The 24,037-nt window shown below is 48.0% G+C and overlaps 6 protein-coding genes across 6 annotated transcripts; 2 read left to right on the top strand and 4 right to left on the bottom strand.

Moving 5' to 3' along the window:
* Window positions 1-140: 140 nt before the first annotated feature.
* CNBD0730 (hypothetical protein) lies at window positions 141-1,808 on the bottom strand (the record flags this gene model as incomplete). The annotated part of the gene is made up of 7 exons (XM_770931.1): window positions 141-589; window positions 648-705; window positions 760-815; window positions 878-1,226; window positions 1,324-1,385; window positions 1,474-1,507; window positions 1,581-1,808. The coding sequence occupies 7 exons, from the start codon at window positions 1,806-1,808 to the stop codon at window positions 141-143; spliced, it is 1,236 nt and encodes a 411-aa protein (XP_776024.1).
* A 350-nt stretch (window positions 1,809-2,158) lies between these two features.
* CNBD0720 (hypothetical protein) lies at window positions 2,159-5,071 on the bottom strand (the record flags this gene model as incomplete). The annotated part of the gene is made up of 8 exons (XM_770930.1): window positions 2,159-2,263; window positions 2,335-2,426; window positions 2,489-3,608; window positions 4,010-4,281; window positions 4,334-4,487; window positions 4,550-4,695; window positions 4,754-4,918; window positions 4,966-5,071. The coding sequence occupies 8 exons, from the start codon at window positions 5,069-5,071 to the stop codon at window positions 2,159-2,161; spliced, it is 2,160 nt and encodes a 719-aa protein (XP_776023.1).
* Window positions 5,072-6,064: 993 nt separating this feature from the next.
* CNBD0710 (hypothetical protein) lies at window positions 6,065-6,977 on the bottom strand (the record flags this gene model as incomplete). Its single annotated transcript, XM_770929.1, has 2 exons — window positions 6,065-6,199; window positions 6,375-6,977. The coding sequence occupies 2 exons, from the start codon at window positions 6,975-6,977 to the stop codon at window positions 6,065-6,067; spliced, it is 738 nt and encodes a 245-aa protein (XP_776022.1).
* Window positions 6,978-7,316: 339 nt separating this feature from the next.
* On the top strand, window positions 7,317-10,004 carry CNBD0700 (hypothetical protein; the record flags this gene model as incomplete). Its single annotated transcript, XM_770928.1, has 11 exons — window positions 7,317-7,390; window positions 7,536-7,990; window positions 8,083-8,230; window positions 8,291-8,633; window positions 8,691-8,764; window positions 8,814-8,935; window positions 9,010-9,014; window positions 9,055-9,130; window positions 9,185-9,278; window positions 9,337-9,481; window positions 9,543-10,004. 11 exons carry the CDS (start codon window positions 7,317-7,319, stop codon window positions 10,002-10,004), a joined length of 1,998 nt encoding a protein of 665 aa, XP_776021.1.
* Window positions 10,005-11,370: 1,366 nt separating this feature from the next.
* Window positions 11,371-14,224, bottom strand: CNBD0690 (hypothetical protein; the record flags this gene model as incomplete). The annotated part of the gene is made up of 7 exons (XM_770927.1): window positions 11,371-11,694; window positions 11,754-12,073; window positions 12,136-12,478; window positions 12,532-13,621; window positions 13,681-13,906; window positions 13,971-13,994; window positions 14,053-14,224. The coding sequence occupies 7 exons, from the start codon at window positions 14,222-14,224 to the stop codon at window positions 11,371-11,373; spliced, it is 2,499 nt and encodes an 832-aa protein (XP_776020.1).
* Window positions 14,225-22,076: 7,852 nt separating this feature from the next.
* On the top strand, window positions 22,077-22,356 carry CNBD0680 (60S ribosomal protein L39; the record flags this gene model as incomplete). The annotated part of the gene is made up of 3 exons (XM_770926.1): window positions 22,077-22,194; window positions 22,249-22,259; window positions 22,309-22,356. 3 exons carry the CDS (start codon window positions 22,077-22,079, stop codon window positions 22,354-22,356), a joined length of 177 nt encoding a protein of 58 aa, XP_776019.1.
* Window positions 22,357-24,037: the final 1,681 nt, after the last annotated feature.

The raw sequence follows: 24,037 nt of genomic DNA, 5'->3' as shown, positions 1-24,037 counted from the left end.
ATTTCTGTATATTTATCGACATTCCCACATTGACCAAAGTATTATTCAAAGTATTATTACTACTGTATATTACGACAATTATACACACATGCATCAACTACTAGTTAAACAGACTTGATTTTGCGATTTAACAGAATGAACTAGAGCTTCCAGCCTAACAGCAAATTATCAATTAATCTGGTCCTCCCCACCCATACAGCACCGGCGAGCACCATGTCTCTGCCTGTAACATCCCCACGGACAGGATTGAATGTAGTCCTATCAAACAGCTCAATATAATCCAGTTCCAGATCTACACCGCCACCTTCTTCGGGAGCGGCCTTTGCTATTCTTATTTGTTCGTTGAGAATGACAGAAGTAGCTTGCGCGATGATATCTTCCGCTGTCAGGGTTGCGGAGGACGGATCATGGCTTTCAAAGGCTTCAACACCCATTTGTAAAGCCTGGTAAAGGATGGGAGCGACAACGAGTTCAGGCTGGGAGAGATAGGCGTTGCGGGAAGAGAGCGCGAGGCCAGAGGGAGATCGTGTGGTGGGTACGATGTGGAGGTTGGAAGGGGTGGGGTGCGATAAAAGTAGGTCTTGGACGACTGTTTGTTATTTTTAATGAGATCCATTCCGCGTAAGAGTGATTTTATCAAAACGTACGAATCTTTAATAAAAGAGCTTGTTGTATATCTTTCTGGCCAAAGTACGCGTGGTCGGGCTGCAAAAACGGGTAAGATGTCTGACAAGCCGGTGCGATGTATATATGACCTACTTCAACAGCGTTAAACAGTTTTGTACAAACCGTTGCCACACCTTTGAAAAACTGGGCTGTCCATGCAAAAAGTCAATCCCGAGCCCCGCGCTCTATCGGGCCATGGCAAAGAACTCACGCCTTGAGGCTCCCTCCATCAAATCCCCCCACCCCTTGACATCCACCTCCACTCCCCTATGCGCACTGAGATCTTGCAATTCTCCCTTTAGCGGGTAAATCACATCTGCGGTAGGGGCAAACACTACCAGTGGGCTTTCGGGAGCTTCTCTCAGTTTCCCATCTTCGCCTCCTCCAGAAGATGAAGTAGACGGAGAGGCAGAGGTGGGTCGGTAAGCGTCGTTCTCAGATATGCCCAGCCCGCGAAGCGCGGATGGTAAAGAGTTGGACGAAGGGAAGAGGGTGTTGAGAGCGGAGAGATCACGTTCTAGCTGACGAGGGTACGCGCCGAAATCCTCGTGAGGCGCAAACTGTTTCAAAAAGTCACAGAACGAGTTTCAGCCCAACAGTTCATTCTTGGTTATAGTATCCTTCGTGATCTGGCTGCTGAGAACGGGGGGAGCGTACCTGCATAGGGTTCACAAAGACAGTCATGACCGTCAAAGGATGGCGATTCAACGAAGTCCGTACTGTATGCAATAGATGAAATCAGACGTTAAGACTCTATTCGTCCCTCTGGGGGGGATAATAGCATCATCGGTGCCCATCCAAACCTACCTAGATTGAGATGCCCTTCGTGCAACGCACCCATCTATAATCAATCAAAAAGATAGTCAAAAAGCTGAGCGCTTCGCCAAAATCACAAAAGTTGATGATAAACTTACTGTAGGGACTACCCCGACTTCCAAACCCCTTTCTCTAGCTGCGCGCCTCCATCGCCTCAACTGTGCCAATGTGCGAATGACAGGGATATGTTGCGGCGGGTGGTGGTGAGAAGTGGAGAGGCCCCTTGCGCGGATTGGCGCAGACACTCTTGTGATTGTTGACGGGGATAATTGGCCATAGCAGCGGGCGGGGGTCAGCGTACGGAGTTTGGTGCGGGTGGTAAGCATCTGGAAAGTCTTGGTAAGAGGGGAATGGGAGGGAAAAAGCTGGATTCGTGGCGATGGAATGCAGGAATGTGGTCGGGGGAGTGGGAAGTGGGTGGATCCCCGCCATCATCATTCTTCTAATCTCCCAACGACGGAGACGGCCGACGGTCCACCGCAACTCGTACAAACGAAGGAAAAACATTCATATTCCCGTGCAACGAAACAAGTAAAAAAATGAACGCGATAGTGTACAGTCTGCATGATGCATAATGATACAGCGCTCCAACTAATGAGATCCCAATGAATGACACAACGAGGGAGGAATAAAGCGGGGGAAAAGAAAAAAGAATAATTATCTAGAAACCGTCTATCTATCGTCTCTTCTTCGCCTTTTTCCCTGTCGGTTCGTCATCGCCTCTTGATCGCTTTCCAGGGTTTTTGGGCACCTTTCTATCCCTATTTCTGTTCTTGACATTCTAAAAAGAGCGAGACAAAAGTTTGAGTACAAGACCAAAAGGGTAATGGGATGATAAAAAGCTGGACTTACAGCGTGGGTATAGAAATTACTGGCTTTTTGTTTGCTGGTGGTCATACGCTTCGCCTTGGTCGCTGTTTGCTCTTCTTCGTCAGAATCGATAGCTTGGGTGGGCATCAGCAAGTTGTTGAAAAAAAAAAAAAGATATGGTAAGAAAACAATTTACCTTTTCTCTTGCCAAGTTGCTTGGCTGAGGGTACATCTTCGTCCTCTCCATCATCCTCCTCATCCTCCTCCTCCTCCTCTACTACCTCTTCACCATCGGCCGCATCCCCTCCAGCAGCCTCTTCAGGGAAAACATCATCCCAGGCCAACTCCTCCTCTTCCTGGTCTTCACCACTCTCCTCCTCCTCCTCCTCGGCCATCTCCCTGTCCTCATCATCGACACTTGCCTCTTCCTCCTCCTCTACATACCTCCTCGCATCATCGCCAAGGAACTTGGTCATGGTGACAATCTTACTGATCGGCTGCTCTACGCCCTTCACGCGCTTGATCCCCAACACCTTGCCCAACGATCGTTCCTGCTCTTCAAGCATCTCTTTCGTTTCCTTTTCCTCTGCCAATTCCTGTTGCTCTTGTGCCTCCTCGGCCTTTTTATCAGCCTCGGTCGTCGCCGTCGCTGTCGCCGAAGAAGCATGTGCAGATGCCGCACCGGGCTCAGGCTTGGAAGGAGGAGCGACAAAGAATGGAATCTTGCCCCTTATCCAATCATTCAACACCATCTTGGCAGCCGCTTCCTGATCAGGCTCACCCCCCTTGAGAAGTTTACCGCTCTTCTTCGCAATGGCGGTAAGGATGACGGTCGCGCCCTCTTCGCCGTGCCATCCGCCCTCGACGCGCTCGAGACCGTACGTCCGCTCGAGGTACTCGGGCCTGACGCGCTCGAGGAGCGCGGGGATGTGTTCCGCCGGGGTGGCCAGGTTTTCCACACGGACGACACCCTTGAGAACCGTGTCCGTGTCCGAGTCCTTGGCAGAGACGGGCACGATACCGGGACAGTCAATGAGGTAGATACGGCGCATGAGGGTGATATACTGCCAGATCTTGGTTTCCCCAGGGATGGGAGCGACAGTGCAGACTTTTTTCTTTTTGAGCGTGTTGATTATACTGGATTTACCAGTGTTGGGGTAGCCAATAAAGCCGACAGAGATTTGTTTCTTGTCAGAGTGGAGGACAGAGAACTGACGGAGGAGCTGGATGAGGGATCCTTTACCAAATGAATTGTTGATAGAGGCATGGAAGGCGATTGTCGGTGCGGAAAGCGAAAGGTGTTTCACCCATCGAGCCTGTTTTTTTGCAGTGTCAGCCAGCTCCATAAAACACAGCGCTAGATCATGCAAAAAGCTAAAAACTTGAACGATGAAATGTGTGACACCGAACTAAGGGACCCGGATTGAACATTTGCGATCCAAAGATGGCAATCATCCAAGCCCCAACTCAATCAGGTCAACCACCATAACTCCCTGACCCCTCACCATGCCCAAAACGGGCATGGCTTGAATCCTCTCTAAGAAACCACTCAGAACGAGGGCAAAGAGGCGGGGTATAAGGCGGGAGAAACGCCTCGGTCTTCCACTCTCGTAACGGTCCATTCGCGTAGGAATTAAGCGTATGGCCCTGACTGGAGTGTGGGTCGGGAAGGGGGGGAAGATAATGTATATAGGTAGATGAGGTAGATGAGACTTACGGTAACCCAGGTGGGAACGAGATCAACCTTGTTGAGCACATACACAAGATGTTTGTGTGCCTTTTCCTTTCGCAAGTACTCGACGACGGGCTTACACCTCGTACCCAATGGATCTCTTGCATCCAAAACGTGGATGACGACATCGGATGAATCGAGAACTTTGTAGAGCTCACCCCAAATACGCCGGGATGTACCCTTGGCGTAGATGGGCTCACGGGCGGTAGAAGTGGTGGGGTGATAGATGTCTGCCAAATCGGCGGTACCGCTCCCCTCTTGAGTAGAAGGTCAGCAAAATAAGTATACGACACGAGAATCGATACGTACGGGATTCGGCAGTGGCGGCGGCGGTCTCGGCAGCGGCAGCAGCAGAAGACTCGCCGAGTTCTTCAATGCTACCGATATCAAGCTTGGGTCGTTTTCGCTGAGCTTTGGGACCAAACGTATTGCCGAACGGCTCGGTCTCGACGATGTGAGGCCGCTGTATTCGGTTTACTACCATGAGCTCTAATGTAGTGGAAAAAAAAATCATCAAGAACATACCCTGCCACCGTCCTTGGTATCGTCTTGCAGCAAACCCATCGGCAGCTTGTTTCTCTTGAGCAAGACAGAGTAAGGGTCCGTTTTCTGCTCCTTCAACGCCGTCCTAAAGTGATCGAGCGCAGACTGCGAGATGACTCGCGTGTTGCCTGCGTTGCTCGTGGTCAGCGATCTCGCTGTCGAGCACATGAACGGATCGCTGCTTACCGAACCATCGCCTGTCGGGCTTGACTCGCCCAGGCTCTGCGTCCTTCTCGCCCTTTTGGAAGGCGGCGGCCTCGACAATCTTACCGTCGCGGTCCCTCACGGCCTTGCCGCCGTTGAGCATCTTGACACGGGCAGCAGACTTTGCATCGCGGTAAAAGTTCTCGCCTGCGCAAGGTAAGCGTGGAAGCGGGAGGAGGGGCTGTGCGACTGACCTTTTACACGCTTGAGCGTAAACTCGCCGGTGGACGTGCCGGACTTGGACTTGACCTTGCCGAAGCCAGGGTTCGCCTTGCGGTCATGGTTTTTTCCCTTGCCCATTGTATCGTGGGAGATGGAAACGGAAAAAGAAGATGCCGCGAAAAATTGCTGGGTGTCTCCAGATTTTGTGTTACGTAATGGCGTGTGGGATGTTATATTATAGCTGGGGTTGGCTTCTCGCTTTCTCCGGCGAACGCACACCTCCCGCTTCTCCGGCGAACACTCACAGCAACTCCCGCCATGGCTTCCGTCTTCCGCTACACCGTAAGTCCCCCGCGGCCCGCCCCCGCTCACCCAGCAGCAACGCCTCGCCCACGAGAAACCGGTCATATTCTGGTCCCTCCTGCTCGGCCTCTCAGGTACGTCTCCCCCTCCCCCCTCCCCCCCCGCTCACCGTACACAGGCCCCGCCATGGTCTTCACCGTGCCCCCGCTCCGCCGCTCCTTCGGCTACACGTCTCCAGAGCCCATCCCCACCACGTTTCCCGGTGAGTGCCCCCCTTTCCGCGCGCCTTTTCGTGCAAGAGCCCGTAGCCCGCCTGCTGACAGTCCGTCGCATGCAGTGCCCGACCGACCGCGACGACCAGTCCAGGGATATGAGGATTAATAAGAAGATTTAGAGAACATGCATGGTTATCTGCACGCTGACACCGATGAGCCCCGTCCAGGGCCAATCAGAGCCACCAGAGACAACGAATGACTACAAGTCGAAACGGATAAACTGTCAAGGTTGACCGGGCAATTGCTAATCTTCCCCCGTAATCATACTGCGGCCGTCCTAACCACCGTCTATGAGTTTCGAGATGCAACCAAGGACCGTCGGCTTTTGCAAATGAATGATAATGTACATGATGATAAAACGATACAACTCTTCACTCCCAAGACTCCTCTACCTGCCGTCCTCGTCATTCACAACTCTGCCAACCGCATCAACCGCTCCCACCCATTCTTCAGCATCACCCGCACCTGCCTCCTTATCCCATCCTCATCCACCCCCGCCTCTCTCGCGCTTGCCCATACCGCGTCGTCTTTCCTCACCTTGTCTGCGTACTCACTATCCCTCTTGCTGACTGCCTGTGCGGCTGTACGTAGTTGTGAAGAGTGCGATATGGCTGTACGCGTGACAGACGTGTAATGAAGCGTAGACTGGAGAGACGCGAGGTACGGCATGATAGTCGATGGCGACGGTCTGTGAGCCGGCGGGGCAGGGAGGGGAAGGAGCACGTATAGGATGGGAAGCAGGAGGAGGAATAAAGAGCGGACGGTATGTATCGCCGGCGCAACCTATGCGAAAACATGTCAGTATATAGACGATATAAGAACGGCCGCTTGTCAGAGCTCTGCCATCGGTATATGGGACGCACATGGACACAATCCCCTTCCACCGCGACGACGTCCCACCCCCACTTGACGCCAATCTCTCCCACAGCCGCGCCCAGCAGAACCCACGCCATGACACCCCTCCACCTCTCCGCGCGTCGCCCCGCCCATGCGCCCCCTACAGCCCTCCAGCTCAACATGCCGAGCACCACCGCCTCACAGAGGTACGGCCAGAGGACGGACGGGAGCGCGAACAGAAAGTAGTCGGCCGGACGGGTGCACCACAAACACTCCAACAGGGGGCGGTGGCCCAGCCGGGCGTAGAGGTAGCGGTTGTCGAGCACCTTGAGGCGGGCGAGCAAGAGGTCGGCCAGCGGGGACGGGCCGTTGTCCGTCTCTAGGGCGTCGCGAAGGAGCGTGTTGTGTGCGAGGATGGGGATATTGTGGTGCGTGAAGAGATGGAACGGGGGAAAGAGGAGGAGATGGAGCCGGTGGAGGGAGGAGAGGAGGAGCAGCAGCTTGGCGGGGCGGGGCAGCGGAGCGGGCGCAGCAGGCGTCGGGCAGGAGCGGGGAGAGAGCAGCGCAGGCAGCCAGCGGACGAGCACCAGCCCCGCCACAGCAAGAGGGATTTCATACCGGTACAGCATGGACAGCGCCCACATCCTGTCGTGCAGAGAGAAACAGTGTATGATCAATATGTTTTCTGATACAGTAATGTAAAGCAGATATCAAAATAGGCGCGTAGCCGGTGTGCGCAACCAAGATTCGATCACGAGAACAACACATCTTTATTACTTGTCACCAGTTTATAAGCCCCTGTGAAATAACAACAACAGTGTAGTCTATATAGCGCACCGACTGACAGTATCGCACGCATTTACTATTACTGCAGCAACAGTGGTAGGGTTAGTTGCAAACCTAAGATTCTTGGGCGTTTCACGCCACGCTTTCGCCACTGGATCTAATTCCATAGCACTATCACTCTAATGATAGATAACGAGGACCCCAGCAGGGACGTGGCAGGTGCGGGCGAATTGGGACAGGACTGGAGGCCCATAGGGTAAGTCAGTATTCCTCGTGCCTTTTGGGTATGATTCGTTCTGCAATGCGATCTACTCGCCTTTACTGCATCTTGTGGGCCAACTTGCAGTCGAGCAGTCGAGGTTGACAGTAATGCGGCTGACCGGCGATCAACACTATCACAGCCATACTCCAAATCAGCTTGTCTTATATCATCCCGCTTCACATGCTCTGCGAGTCCGCATCCAACCGCCCTCGCCACCACGTTCCGCTTTTCCTAGCGATATCGTGCGCGCGAACGATGCGCTTAGAAGACGATCTCCCGATTCGGCCACTAGGTCCCTGTGCTTGCTCTGCCGACAACCTGTTCCCAGAAACGGCCTTGGTGAGGTCGCTGCAATATCAGGTATGGAGAGTTATTTCCAGACACTAGAACATGTCCATTCGGAATCCGAAAGTTTCTCGCAAGGTGTGGGAATCGACGATCTGTTGGACGCCCCGCAACCGCGTACGTCGAATGAAGAGAATTCTTCAGCAGCAGGGTATTATGCTCGGTTTTTCAAAGAAGTACGGAAACTAGGAATGGGCGCTGAGGGAAGCGTATATCTGGCTGTACATCACATTGAAGGCGATACCTTGGGTGAGTCACTATGTGTGATGAACGCTTGCCTACATCTCCCACTTTATGGGCGCTAGAGGACTGACTAAGCGGCCTGTCTTCCCCTTGGACAGGAACGTATGCGGTAAAGAAAATAGCCGTCGGCGAATCCAAGGAATATCTTCATAAAATCCTACGTGAAGTGAAGCTGTTGGAAGTTTTGAGGCATACCAACATTATACCTTACTACCATGCGTGGATCGACACGACTCGATTCTCAGAGTAAGTTTCTCCCAGCCGATACAGTTTGAGATAACACAGCCTCACCTTTTCCCATTCCAGCCTCGCACCCCCGGTGCTTGCTCTCCATGTTCTCATGATGTACGCTTCTGGCGGAAATCTTGATTCACTGCTTCTTTCACGATCTCATTCCACAGGATTCGCGGCCGGCCTCTCTGCAGACGACATTGCCGACGCCGAACCAATCGACCAGCTGCCCAAAGAAGAACGCATCAAGGCATTCAAACGCAGAAGACAGAGTGCCAAAACCGAGTGGGCAAACAATCAGCGACCGTTTACAGGTGGTAGGCGGGCCTCCAGAGCAGAAAATAGAGGTGTACTGCTACTCAGTTTTGAGGAAATCGCTCAGCTTTTCGGAGATATCATTGATGGACTGGCGTTTCTTGTAAGTGATCCTCTAGACAGATAACGGCGTTGAAACAGATGACCACTAATGACATAGCATTCAAATTCCATTTTGCATCTGGATCTAAAATGCTCCAACGTTCTTCTGCACTGGGAGGAAGGAAAGCTGGTGTGAGTATGACTCTTATTTGGATAATCTCAAAGCGGATCTGCAGTGAAGGCTATCAGGGCTAAATGTTTTTTTTTCTCAGACCAAAGGCGATGTTGTCCGACTTTGGCACTTCAGAAGAGATGCTCAGAGGACAGAGAGAAAGGACAGGTCATACGGGTACCATGGAGTACGTGGATACCCTACTGAACTATGTGGGATTTGCTAAATTGGTATAACAATGATACAGGTACATGGTAAATCAAAGGACACGCCAGTGCAATCTCGGACAACGCTCATGGCGATGTTTTAGGCACCTGAGACACTAGTCCAAGACGCCAAAGGGCGTTTTCGACCCTCTGATTCACATGCAGACATGTGGTCTCTTGGTAACTATCTGAACTTTTCAGTCATGTTTTCGTTACTAACAGAGTTTCTTCCAGGGATGATTTTGTACAAGATGATGTTTTTGAAACTGCCATATGAAGAATGCGACAGCTATGATGTTCTTCGTGCCCAAATTCTATCCTATATGGGGTGAGTATCATCAAATGGTACCCTTTCAGTTTTTGTCCCTAAAAACACCCAACTGTAGCTTCCTACCGGATGGGTCTCTACTGCAGAATTTACAGCGCCGACATATTCCAAAACGCTTTGCCTTCCTTCTCAAGGAATTATTGGATATCCATCCGGAAAAGCGTCCTTCTGCCGAGAAGACGAGAAGTGTTTTAGCGGACATTGTGAGCTGTTCAATAACGTGTTATGTAGAATCAACTTTGACCACTTTTTTTCATCTCGTAGAAACATCACTCAAATCAAAATGAGGATTATTCTTCGGCGATAGTTGGACAAACGCTTGCGTCATTGGAAAATCTCTCTTACCCCAGCAGCAGAAGTATTTGTCGAAGGGATTCGGTCGTCGTCAACGACGTTCACCTCGATGCTGACGCGACCACGCCAAACAACGGTCTTCTTCCCTTCTTCCCGTTACCAAAAAACAATTTACTACCATCACTCACCGATGTTCCTGAGCGGGCAATGACCTGCCTTGCTGGTCCAGCAGTGCGCCTAGCGTTGTTGTTCGGCAAACTTGTTTCCATTCAGCCTAGTATCTCCGGTGTCAGATTACCGCCCGTTGTTGCAGTCATCCTCATTCTCTTAGCCTTAACTGATTTAGCCCACCAAGGATCCTTTCTCTGGTCGTTGACCTGTTTGATAGCTCATTGTGCTGCAGTCCTCAATTTCTCGTCTCACGAGATCTAAGAAGCCCGCCAACGTTTTGGTGTGGGTATTTGTCTTGCAAAGCGACAACGCTCTTGATCAGTTGACACAGTCTCCCTGGAAGTTGCTAGCGATTGCAGTGCAATAATTCAGGTTCGGCCGCTAGTCTTATCAGAGGATAGATAAATATGGATGGGGACTTGAATCAAAGTAGCGCATTTGTTGATACACCGTTGTTGTACCTCCTGGTAAATGTAATGATTTCCAACGTTTTATTGCAAGGGAGAATGTGAAAATTTGTCCACCTTTTGAGATTATGTAGCGTGTAACAACAAAGGTGCAGGATGTAAATACAAAGCTCCATATAGTCAATTGAGTATTATGTTGAAATTGAAAGACGATAAGCGCAACCGCTCTAGAAACGCCAAAGCCAAAAAAGGATTGTGCATTCTGAGAAACGATTCCGGTTTGTCAGATCATCAGCGCTCCGCTCGCTCTCCCGATTTATACAGATTTATCAACTTCAAGCAGACTTCATGAAGGCAGACTAGGGCAAACAATCCAGTGTCCGCTTTACCTATGCATAGGGCTATTTAAAAGCCCGATACTCAACTCACAGAAGAAAGGCCCGATTCTGTTGTATCATTTTGAAATCGCACCGTGAGCTGAGCTTCCATAAATTTGAAACGGTGGGCAATGTAGGCAGAGTAGCGAACGAGTATACGTAGCTTGCAACAAACCAGTTATAACAAGCATTCACCACCGCCATCGCGACCTGTCGTCTTTCGACATGTCCTTCCTTCGCAAACTGTCATCTGCCGCATCCAGCTTCCTCCCTAGCCCCGGCCCTCCGAGATGCACAAGGGCTGCCATTGCTTGTTGTCTTCCATTCCGCACCGTCCCGCAGAGAATAGACGACAATCTGTTTCTGGAGGGCCGGATGAGGAGAAGCTTGCTCGAGCATCCTGGGAAATTGCGGAAGCGGATTCAGTTATAACAAGAGCATTATTAGTCTCCAAAGACGGCCTATCTGCATATACTTCTTCCAGTGATTCGCAAAAGAAGAGCTTCGACAGCGCAAGTGCGGATTATCATGATGATTGTGACAGTGTCGTCCGGGTCAAAGACCTCATTTTTGGCGTTTTCTCAAGTCTCTGGGACAAATTTTCAGAATTTTTGCAGAAAAAATTCCATTTCTATTGGAAAATGGGCGTCAAACACTGTAAAGTACATGCTCGAACATATGACGCGTCTGCGTGGACCAGACCGTACATACAGCAAAGATCCAGGAGCCAGCTTGCGAGGCGCAGTGCCCCGCTATCGATGACTAGAGCGCTAACAATCAGAAACTGGAACGTTGTTAACCAAACCTCCGTATGTTTTACGTCAGAAGTTGAGGGCAGCGCTATTAGGTGTCTGTTCCCAACACCAACACAACCTCACTTGGCCTCACAAATAAAGCACGACGTAAGCCCGGGATACCCCTCTCGGAACTTCGTGAATTCTTACGCGCCGTATATTTGCAGACGCTACAGCGATTTCCTCCTGTCTTGCCACATTGATGGCAAGTTTTCGGATTATTATGGTCGCCGCTATTCATCCCGTTCAGTGCTAGGTTGCTGGGCGCCGAGGCCATAAAATATTGTACGCCGCTCACAACAGCATTGGGAAGAGTGTCAATCCCAAAGCGGTCCAAATTGTCTACTTCGACTCCAACCCATGTCCCATGTAGCTGTTGGTATAGTCAGTTCTGCGACCCTGTCCATCTGCAGCAGCAAGTCTCCAACTGACCCCTTGGATATATCCAATGTATCTCACCGACGCCCTGAATCTCACCTTTTTCTCCTGAGAAAAAATAACACAGGGAACACCCACGAAAAGCTCGATCCCAAGTTTTGAACATGACGTCTCGGTCATGTTTGAAGTCTTTCGATACTTGTCTGTTTGATTTTCCTCAGTGTTCAGTGAAGAGCAAGGCTGAATGATCGTTTTCTGTAGAAGGGGCTGATGATCCAGATGAGCTCTCCAAGACGAGCGAGATGGTTCTGATGATCTTGCATACGCTTTTCCGCAGCGCGCAAAATCGAGTTGTGTTGCCGAGGAGGGCAGTTCTTTATTGACAAGAAGTATCAGCGACTAGTTTTCGTTGTTGAGCTTCTCCGCAAATACATACCGTAAGGGATCTCCTTAACTTCCTTTTCAGCATCGAATAATGCGCTTGCATAGGCGGATGTCCCAGAGTTGCAAAGCTGATTTTTATCCGACATGCCTTCCTGATGGTTATCGGCTTTGAGACCAGAAAAGGAATTGTTTAAAAACGATTCGAGTGGCAATGAAGCACTAGAAATTTTATCTTCCAATAACCTGCCACCGGGGGGTTTAACACAATTATTGGCACCTTGAAAAGTTATTCCTTTTAAGGTCTCGGCTATAGCCAACAGTTTGTAAGATGTAGGAGAGAGGCCTCGCATGCTTGGATCGATTTCGCTTGGAAAGGATGCGATCAGTGATAGAGCCTGTAATCAGACGTAAGCTATGAACAGCTAGGAAGCCAGGAGGTTGCACATACTCGATTTGTCTCGATATATGTTTTCCCAGAATTCGTTCGCTCAGCAGCCTTTTGCAATATGATGCGCAAGATGTCCAACGATACGGGATCTTGGTCCTGCATTAACGTCCTCATTCCGTCGCTTGCGGCTACGTCTTCTAGACTTGAAATAATAATTTCACAAGCCTGTCTTTGTACCGCGTCTACCATTTGCTGCAGACGATTCAACCAGCCTGAGGACTGAGCTTTCTCAGATGTTGTTCGCTTTTCAGTCTCCAGTTTCATACGCATATGGTGCAATGAATAGAAGGTATAGATCACATTCGATGGTTGGATTCCTTCAATTACATTGTGCGTCAATTTTCCGACCTCTTCAGTATTGCTTGTCGCTACATCTCGGCCCCAGCAGCCCGTCCAACCTCGTTGAATGAAGTTTGTCGCCAGCGACCATAAGACTTGTGGCCGGCTCTGCTCTTCAGCAAGCCAGCACCAAAGCTTGATAGCCCTGTTAACACATTTTTTGCAGTGGCAATGGTCCCAATCTAAACCATGGCAAAGATCATGGATGATACGAAATTCAATCTCGATGACGAGCTCCTCAAGTTGCAAATACCTCGCACAACTATGAATCTGTAGCGCAGTCAACAGACCAAATGTGCGATTGGAGAAACAGAGAGTGCCGGCATATATATACCCAAGGCAGAAGTGCAAGGCTGCAGGCGTGAATGGAGGCGAGGAAAAGAAAATGTCGACGACAGACGTCTGAGGATGTGGATGTTGCTTGAAAAACGAAGAGAAATACCTTGATCTGCAGGCGAGGATGAATTTGTGAGAGGAAAATATCATGGTCTGCTTGGACAGATCCGCAGTCGCATTCAGGTCTTCCAAGCTAGTTCCACTGGTAGTATTGCTCGGAAGGTGTATTCGCACGTCCGCAAAAAGCTTGCTTCTCCACATATATGTTAGATCTTGACTCAGCTTGGCCCGCCTTTCAGACACAGTTCCAGAGCCATCTGGATACAACCATGGCTCTGATTGCCACGCGCCAATCTGTGCCTGCCCCTTCACCCAATTTGATAAACCTTCTGCCCCTTCCGAGGTATACATCATCCTGACCGAACAAGGACGCTGAATCATTATCTGTCGAGGATTTTACAAAAAGACACCTACTTCAGATGGGTTCGTAACAGTTCCGCAGATTCATGGATTACCATGTCGAAGATGAAGTCGTCGTTGCATAGTGGCAAATCAATGGAGTTGTCGAGAGACCCTGGCAGCAATTGCAATGGTCTGTGGAAAGGAAAGGCTGGGTGGCGAATACAAGAAAGTAATGGCGAAGGATCACCAGCTATGGGACCCGACGATTGGAGGGGCAAAAAAGCATCTCTGAATGCTTCTAATTCCAAAGTCAGCGGACTGATATAAATGGAACCACAAGCAATATAACAATGAACACTAACTAGAAGCTCGCGCGTAAATAAGGGCTTGTTATAATCAGCATAGCACCGCATAGCTTCTAAGGACTTGCGGTTCTCAACTCACCTTTATGTCCCCAAACCGCGGACCGTTCTCTTGGTACCCTCCACCTTATATCTGGATATAGCCCCTCAGCATGCTCATACAACTCCAACAAGTCTCGAATCCATGCTTTTGTAGATCCGGTCGCTGACTTCTCAACAGCGTTGCCAGATAGGATTTCACTGCGTTCGGTCATGGCCTCTTTTTCTGTACAGCAAGATTGATCGTCTGCGGAGCTTTTGGTCGACAGAGAGAGTACAGCTATTCGTTCCTAGCTTCTGTTCAAATCCAGGTTGCAAAAAAGAAAGCTGAAGGTATGTCGACGTATAAAATTAAAAGCCACGATCTGTATTCAAGACTTGATGTCCTCTACCTGTCTATCAGCCTGCCCAGGCTTCGGGCTTCTGGGGAATGATCACAAGAATGCTGTGATGTATGTGTAAGCAGTTTGAGTTGAGTTTAGAGAGGTATCAGGTCGTATTTAGAATAGTGTCGTGCGCGAATACTGCAAAATGTGGCTTTGTACAAGCATTGATGACTGACAGGAGCCGCCACAAGGTAATATGCTACGCACACACGGTTGCAAGTAGGCTGTGGTGGAATGAGTCGACTCAATGGCTTTTCAAAGTCACCCCTCTGATGTGTAACGTTGGTAATGCCACGGGAGCGTGAGCTGTAGTGTGGCATTAGCGACAATCAGGAGCAAAGCCATAAAAATTTGTTAAGTATGTATCGCACGTACTGGCCAGTGATTCACTATACAACGCATCTGCTGGCCTTGCGGGCACGGCAAGTCGCAAGTCTGACGAAGGTGCGAAAGGCAAAAAAAATTACTGCGGAGGGAGGTGCCTCATGTACTGTGAAATATTCGTTTGTATGTAATTTCTTCGGAAAAGACGACTAGTCTACCAGAGTTGAGACCGATGTACTGTACTGTAGTGCAAATGGACTTTTGTTCGTGGTCGTCGACACAACAGAAGACAACCTCGTGCGTTTTCCCCCATTTCCAGACTTATTTATGCACCTGCTTTATCTCAAAATATACTTACGTAACATACATTGAGAAATGACTTCCACTGCTTCCAGACCCAGAATGACTGGCGAACGAGACCTGCGTGCACTCGCTGCAAGCGACGAGCAGTAATAATAAGCAGCAAGCGTTGGAAGTTGAGCATGACTCGCTTGAGCCAGAAAGATGTACGCGTTAGTGTATATAGCAGCAATAATGGTAACATTAAGGATCGGACTTCGTTCCCTGTTCTATTATCTGCCCCCCGTTCTTTCCGCCAAAGATATAAAAAAAACTGGCATGGAATACAACATTTCTACTAAATTATGCTGCCGCACTTTTTCGCGGCATCAAGCTGAGTCGCGCTTTGCTTGTTTGCTAACATCGATCCTCGTTTGTGAAGTTCAGCTGCTGAACGATCGTACAAAAATGACGGCCTTCATGAACAAGCATAGCTTCGAGCCTTTTGCTCATCTTGTCGTGACATGCACAGCTGGCCAGCCGATGAGGCGATATTGATACATATGCATCATCATGCTGAATCCTCAATCATTTTTATCATTGAAAAATAACGAAACCGGCGACTTTTAGGTACATTGCCTCACATATAATTGCTATTATGTGCAAACTAACGTTCAGTATTAAGATACTAGAGCTTATTCCACCAGACCATGAAAGATGACTCATTTGTAAAGCTTTCAAGGAAATGAAGGGAAGGAGGAAAGCCATGTGAAATGATACAAAATGACGATGGACATTGAGGAGCCAAGCAGGGCCGGGCCCCTTTCTTCCTCTTCTTTATCTTCGGAGCGGAATACTTAACCCTGTAAGTGGACAAGTTGAGGATGTCTATTGCAAAACCGTTGAAAAAAGTGTAAACAAACTCAAGAGAGAAATTTGAAAAAGAGATCACAGATGTGGACTAGTTTATATTTATACATGATGTCAATACCATCTAAACAAGTCCCATACGCTTCGTTACCATCTGTCCGACGATATGCTTCGACCTAGTCTTGCGATATGATGCGAATACCAGCTATGATTAAATATGAGCAACTTCGTAATGCTTTGCAAAGTAGAATAGCGACTAACACGCGCGTGCAGAGGGGACGTTGGGTCTAGGCGATGACACAAAGGGTCATGCCACCAGGGTGGGCCTCCTGGTTGCGAGGAGCTTCAGAAGAGGAAGTGGCGGCAGAAGTGAAGGTGGTGAAGATGGCAGTGAAGGCGTCCATTATTGTAACTGGTTGTGGAGTAGCGATGGTTGGTTGCTGGTCGGTAGTGAGGATTGAGTTGCTGTCTAATGAGCGAGAAAAAGGGGGAAGCCTCGAGCTTTTTATATGCCATTGCACTGTGGTGAGAGCACCGAGTAATACTTTGATGATAATTTGAGAGCTTGCCGAAGAACAATAAGAACTAATATCCTGCCGGAGAACAATAGAACATTTTGAAAGCCTTTGCCGATTAAACAAAAAGACACTCGGCGCTGATGCTGGAGAAACAACAAAAGAAAACTTAGGTTTTGGCGGAATCTGCAAAAAGCGTAAAAGGCCTCTTTCATTGTTTCTTTGGCATCAGCGCCGAGTGTCTTTTTGTTTAATGTGTCTTTTTGTTTAATCGGCAAAGGCTTTCAAAATGTTCTATTGTTCTCCGGCAGGATATGTAGTTCTTATTGTTCTTCGGCAAGCTCTCAAATTATCATCAAAGTATTACCCGGTGCCCTCACCACAGTGCAATGGCATATAAAAAGCTCGAGGCTTCCCCCTTTTTCTCGCTCATTAGACAGCAACTCAATCCTCACTACCGACCAGCAACCAACCATCGCTACTCCACAACCAGTTACAATAATGGACGCCTTCACTGCCATCTTCGCCACCTTCACTTCTGCCGCCACTTCCTCTTCTGAAGCTCCTCGCAACCAGGAGGCCCACCCTGGCGGCATGACCCTTTGTGTCATCGCTTAAGTTCCCCCCCAACGGCCAAGCCTGTAAGTGGGATATATTGTCAGTGACGAATGCTGTGCTAACAACATGCGCTTTTATTTGGCATTCCTCGCCCAATCGGTTTACAGCCAAAGTCGCGTTGTTTATGTCGCGTCATTGCGCAACTGTTCAAAGGCAAGAAGATAAGAGAGTGAAATGATGATGCTAGTTAGGAACTACCTATGACCATGCAGTTCCGGCTTCAACATGCATAATATATTGTAGTCTGAAATACATTAATGTCATTGAATGATTCTCCTAGTTCTGCTCCTCCACCCAACTTGACCACGTCTTCAGGAGCTCTGTCAATTTGCATACTTAATAGTGGCCTGTTGCTCCTCTTCTCCTCTTCTTACTCTTGTTCATGGTTGTAACCGACTCCATTACTATCAGAACACAGATGTCACTGCCTTTGGTAATTCTTCGTGACGATGTGTGCGGTGGTGTTCCCTCTTTTTTACGGCGATCCTTCGCATTCCTCAATGGTTGTGTTCCTTATGCTGTAAAAGTATATAAGGGACTGCAGAAGATGGAAGTCGGCAAGGGGGACGGAGTGAAGCGGTAGGAGCTGTCGGAACTCAATTAGTTAATAATAAGTGTCGAGAAAAAAGATAAAGATAAAACACACAAATAGAGCGAGTAATTTGAAATGGGTATAAAATAATAATACATTTTGTCGAGCCTAATATAATTACCCCCGACCTCGCACTTTCTCACCCCTGTATAGTTATGCTACTAAAAAATGTAAAAATGCGTAAATATGACTAAGAAGGGTGCTCATTTAAGGGATTAAATCGTCGCTTTTGTTTAATTGAAATTATTTACCCGAAACCCCGCAAAGTCGTCCCACCTCTTTCACCTCCAAAGTAGTACTTATAAACCTTAATAAAAACGCCCCTATAAGCAAGGCTATTAGCCATTTTCATTGGAAGATTGCATAGCAATCTGACCGATTGCATTTTCTCCTTTCTCACCGTCTGCAGGACTCATATTGGCCAACTGCATGCATATTTTTATATCAATCGATAGCTACGGGGCGTCCGAGTCGGATAGTTCATTGCAAAAATATTGTTCAGAGGGTGCATGTCTACCACATATATAGGGGCCTTCTTTCCATAGTAAACCGGAAGGCAGATTTGATTCCGTCGAATGAGATATGCGGAGAAGAGGAACGAACGAAGACGAGAACGAACGAGCGCCGACATTTAGCATATTTTACATCCTGCTTCCTTCGTCTGTCATGGCTTCATTGACAATCTTCTACACAGACATGTCCTTGGCAGTAGTAAATTAGTAAATAGTAAGCGCCTCCTATTCTTTTGGCTGGCTTATCATGTTCAGGAAGTACTATCATCATCTCTGACTCTGTCGTCATTTGGCCATCATGAACGTGTGACTTGAGCACGATTGTTTGTTCACAAAGCTAATTGCATTAGCAACCACATTGGATGTGACAGAGTGCTTGAGCAGAGGCGCCAGCAAGGATAGGCGGTGGAGAAGTTGACATCGGACACTTCAGACTGTAGTAATATGTCGTCGGCCTTTGAGGGTAAGACGAGAGACTTGGCATATCTTATATCTTACATCTTATAGGACTCCAAGGGGTAATTCGAGCTCGGACGGGTACGATTAAAGGGATGGACTACTCTGATTCAAACGTTCTTTACTCCACTTGATCAGCCTTTATTTGCGGACAATCTTAATGCTGGATACGACAACTGTTCGCATAAATGTCTACCTGCAGAAAGTACAGTACCATCACCTGGTATTCAGATCCGATAATTGGTGATTTTAATCTGATATCCCGTTATATGTGCTTGAGCAATAATGCCAGACAATCTCAAGATAAAATCATGCGATCGAGTCCAGAAGACCATTTGGTAATCGATAGTAAGGTGCCAACTGAATCTTGTGTAGCGGAACAAGAAAAGAATAGGGTGCGCTCGGCAAGTGTCAAAAGCGTGAATGAAATCAGTTCCGAAACCATGCTTAATAGCAATATCTACTCTCTTAGCTCTTCCATGCATCTGGATGTGTTCATCATAGTCATATACGAAAGTGTCAAAGTCAACGTCTTAACAGCAGATAGAAGGAAGAAGTAAGAAGTCCAGTTATTAGATCGTTGTCCGTGTTCTCTGTGCCATCTTCCAAACTTGAAACTCTCATCGTTTGAACAGTGCCCTTCCTTGGCTGAGGTGGCCCCCATGTGCTTTTTGTTTGTTGGGAGGTTTATCTCACTGACTCTCAGCTCATGCCTTGATATTTCACTCCTGCACTTGGGCACTGCTGTTGTCTTCTTCCTTTTGACATGACGCAGAGGAGGGGGACTTTCAGTCGTTGGTTCGAAATGAACCTTCTTATCAATGAAAGCGTTTATGACCTGGTTTCTCTTTGGATTCTCCATCATGGCTTACAGTCTCATAGGTTCAACACAACCATCTGTAATGCGGCCAGACAGAATATCCAAAGTTCAGGCTTACCCATCATTGATTTATCTTTTTTACCCTCTAGCTTTTCTTCTAGAAGAAATGGCGAAGATTCTGCTTTGTGTCCACGCTCGCCACCTGATCCGGGACGCTATTGAAAAGTAGAAAACAAAAAAGGCAAAGGTTGGAAAGGATGTTGCAACTTTATGGGTTTGAACAGGTGCAAACGCAAAAGCCATGCCAACAAGGGCGAGCTAAAAAAACGACTGACGTACTGAACGACATTCGCAGACTTTAGCACTTCACATAGTTCTACCTGATAAGAGCCATAAGCACACATCATACTAGCCTCTAATCTCTGGCTACTCAATCCAGATCTTCATCGCCACCTGAAGATGGAGAAACGCTGGGTTGCCGGGGGATTTGCAACTGTCGGGAATGATTATGTATAGTAGTAGCTCCTACTGCAAAGGCGACACTTTCCGCGATCAATACAACAATGTTTATTATCACGTCATGGCGAACTATGGGGAGACAAGCATGATGTTGAGGCCGAGGGGACAAGAAAGATGGTGAAAAGGATGTTGAAGATCGGCTATGCTGATATACAGGACGAAAATGAAGAATGGCGGTTTCCCGATCAAGCTATGGAGAGAGAAAAAAGAATGAAGTTGTATGAACGACTGTTTACTCAGACGGTGAGTGACAAAGACAAATACTAGGTAGGTTAAATAAATATTGGAACCGAAAGATCTTCTTTGGACGGACGGCCTGACATGAAGTCGTGCCTGAAGACATGGATTATTCGTTCATTATTGCGTGCCGCCATATGCATGGCGGACGTCGCCGCCGCCGCCGTTTCACTCGTCATCGTCATTCTTCGAGATTGAATAACCTTCCAGTTTCCAGACCTTCCTCATGTTTTTTCTTCTGTTATACGTATCTTCTCATGCCACGGCTTCCTGGACCTTCTACTGCACTATAAACTGCTTTAACTGCCTTTATTCCGCTAAAACGCACCTATCCCGACGACTCCTCTTTCCATCCCCTGTCCCTAAACGTCCCCGTGGTCGCCCGCCACGACCTGGAGACCTGCCTTCGCCGATTGTCCATCCTCAGTCACACTCAAACAAATGCCAGCTTCCTCCAGTGGTCCCCTCGCGATGACGTTCCCCGAGACGGCCCCTCGAACTAAACAACAACGGCAATCGCCATAAATTGGCTGCCTGCGATGTGTTATGCCCAAAATATCATGCTAGATTTTGGATAGACGAGCGTGCTGATGACAAGGCTAGAGGTGACGAACGCTCTTCAGCTGCCAACCCCACAATACATGCTGTGCCAATGAAGCCGTACAACAACTACCACCTCCTCTACCTACAGATCCTGAACCTGAACTCTACCAGCTTTTGATCACTGATTCGGAAGATACGTCTCCTCTCTAACCAATCAGACCTACCGCGCTTTTGGGTGATAAGAACGTTGTCGTTGGCAAAAGTCTTGACTTCATCGGCAGCATATGTCAAACAACGGGCCCGAGCCACAACACATTTATTCATCTACGCCACCTATCTAAACAGGTAAACTACCGAAACCCCCTCTCTTAAATTGCGCACTCCTTCAAACTACACAAGGTGACATTCTGACCCATTGGTCGTCATAGCACGTACATATGAATCACATGTTGTACCAACAAACCGCCCACCAACCTAATAAGTAAACACTGGGACGACGATCTATGATGTGATGAGTTAAGGCCCAACCCAGCGCATCACACGCTTACATACGTAGAACGATAGGGTCAGCGACATGATCATGATCTGAACATTTTCAATACACCGCTTCGTGTCTCCGTTCTGAAAAAGTCTCCTTTTCAAGATGACCAATGGGTTGAATTGTAGGTAGGGCCCAGTTTTAAGAAAAGTCGATGGTCTCCATGTCACTAAGCCTGCCGACGCCGTGCAGTTTGTGAATGCGCCAGACAGCTCAATACTTAACTCACCCCTCAGAAGAGGGAACATGGGTCTAATCAAATGAGCCACCGTACATATGTAAAATGCATATTAATACGTACCATGTGACACTTGGATGAACAAACACGTCCATTCTAATAATATCATTATTAACAAAACCACCCAAAAACTGAATGGAATTCCCAAAATTAACTTGGTGCAATTGAATTATTTACCCGAAAAACCGCGAAGTCTTCGTGGGTCATCACTTGTATTTAATATTTAACGATGATATCATTTTTGCGCATTTTCTCCCTTAACCCAGGGTGCCACTTCTTCAACCTGTCGGCATTATGGAATTTCAAGCGAAATTGCCTTCGTTTCCCTTGTCGTATGTCAAAAGTCGATCATTGATAGAGAACAGTCTTTCTTCTCGTCCATCAATCCGCCACAGCTCACCATGGTAAGTGTGCTTATCGGCTAGTTGTCCTATCATCCGCCTTATTCTCCCACAACCTCTTGTTCGCAAATCTATTTTGTCAAAGCATCGCGAATACATCTGGCAAATTTTGCCAACATTTATGATTACCAAGGCGTCCCTACAACATTCCGCTTGGTCGTCTCGCCAGAGCATTTACAGCCCATCTTTCACTCTCTTGAGGCGGTTTCAAGAAGGTAAATGCTGACATTTCCCCCCAATCAGCCTTCTCAAAAGACTTTTATCGTCAAGCAAAAGCTTGCCAAGAAGGCCAGGCAAAACCGTCCACTTCCTCAGTGGTTCCGTCTGAAGACTGACAGTAAGCTGTCTTTGGAAACTCACATGAACACGTTTGCTGACAATTAAAATCTAGATAAGATCCAAGTTCGTCTTCCGCTGCATTACGTCTTTATTTTCTGCTGACCTTTAGTAGTACAACGCCAAACGCCGTCATTGGCGTCGAACCAAGCTCAACCTTTAAGAGATGGTTTCCCTGTGCGACCTAGCAATCTATCATGTGTGATAATTATTGGCTTGCATGGCAGATCGATATGCATCCGTGTAGATGATCGGATGTACAAAAAAGGGAGATTCGTGCAGGCATTTTTTATTTCGGTTTGATTCGGAAAGCTCGTAAAGGAATTACGCACATGGGATGCTCTCTGTTCTGATACTCATGTCTTACATGGTTCGCTGCATGTCATTTGTCGATATGTATCTGGTAATCCAGTGCATTTATTGCTGACTTCCAGTCTCTACTGATTTTCCACAGCTTAAACGTATCGCTAACCACGGTGTGCTATTTTATCTTAGCATGTCATCCGCCAAGCATATGAAGTGTCCCTTCACGCCATTGTGACGATAGACTACCAGACACGTCGACACTGCTTTTCAGAAGACTCATTGATCGCCGTGTATCTTGTTCTACTTCAGGGCCATGTAAGACCCGCTAACGGCTGATGTGTAGTGAGTAACCATGATACTGTCTCTAATATCTAAGTGTGCTCGGCGTGTACCAACACAACTGGTTTTTGTGAACCAGATTTGAGGTGGTCACGGGCGATTGGTTTCCTACTATAGGGTATGAAGAAGGAACGCATCGTCCTGCAGGTCTTTATCTTCGTCGAGGTAAATTTGTGGTCGTCTGAAGAACAATACAGTAGTGTTAGGAAGCAATAGGATGGTTATGACGATGAAATAAGGTGCCTTTAGGGAAGCTCACTGCGATTTTTTTTAAATCGATTTTTAGAAAAATCGGCGATTTAGCTGTGATTGACCCAAGTGTAGTATGGGGGCCCGTTAAATGCAACAATAATTCCTCTCCGCTTTTCTTTGCTCACATCAATTCCACTGGCCTCCGATTCTCTCGCTTTACGCTACAAGTTCGTCACCATGCTTCATTTCCGTCAGTCGTCCATCCGTAGTATAACTTACCACATATGTATGTTGTTTCTGGTTTTCTGTCAAGGTAATCTTCTCGACTTCCTCTCTGGCCAACATTGCCATGTCTAAAGACGTGCTCTAGAAAGCTACCGACTGTGCATAATTCTTGATAAAAGACTTCCCTGTTGGTCATCTAACTCGTCGCACTGGCCCTGCTGCGCTTTGACGTTTGTATTGAGTGTCATGGTACATGATGCCACCCGGTTTTTTTTGTTCATCTACTAATACTTCATAGCTTACTTTGGATGCGCTTCTTCTGATCACATACTTCACATTTCCCCAGCGATCCACAGCCTGCCGCATGCCGCCAGCAATCATCATAACCACTGTAAGTTTATGACTGGTTGCAAAGCACCATGTTCACTTCTTCTATAGGGGTCTAAGACACTCACAATGCAGTCCTGAGCAGAAATTAGGGTGACAGAAGCTTCGGCCGTGGGAACTTTCCCGGACTTGTCGGAGTTGGAAGTTGAAGCAAATGACGCTTGACGGCCTCGTGTAGGAGTCACCTTCGCCTTGGAAAGCGGCGCGGCAGTGCGGCCCTTGGGTTTGAAGCTCAATATGAAGTTAGTGGAGGAAATGGGGGATGCGCGACTAAAGGAGTTATTATTGATACTGTTACCGCTTCGGCCGTGTCCTTCTATAAAGCGCCCTTCGCGGCCGCAAGCTCCTGCTCAAGCTTCTTCCGTCTCAGAGTTCATGATGATAATCAGGTAGAC

This window comes from Cryptococcus neoformans, chromosome 4 (assembly GCF_000149385.1).
Source record: "Cryptococcus neoformans var. neoformans B-3501A chromosome 4, whole genome shotgun sequence".
Taxonomy (NCBI): domain Eukaryota; kingdom Fungi; phylum Basidiomycota; class Tremellomycetes; order Tremellales; family Cryptococcaceae; genus Cryptococcus; species Cryptococcus deneoformans.
The sequence above is the reverse complement of the archived record's forward strand: the minus strand, read 5'-3'. Positions and strand labels throughout refer to the sequence as shown.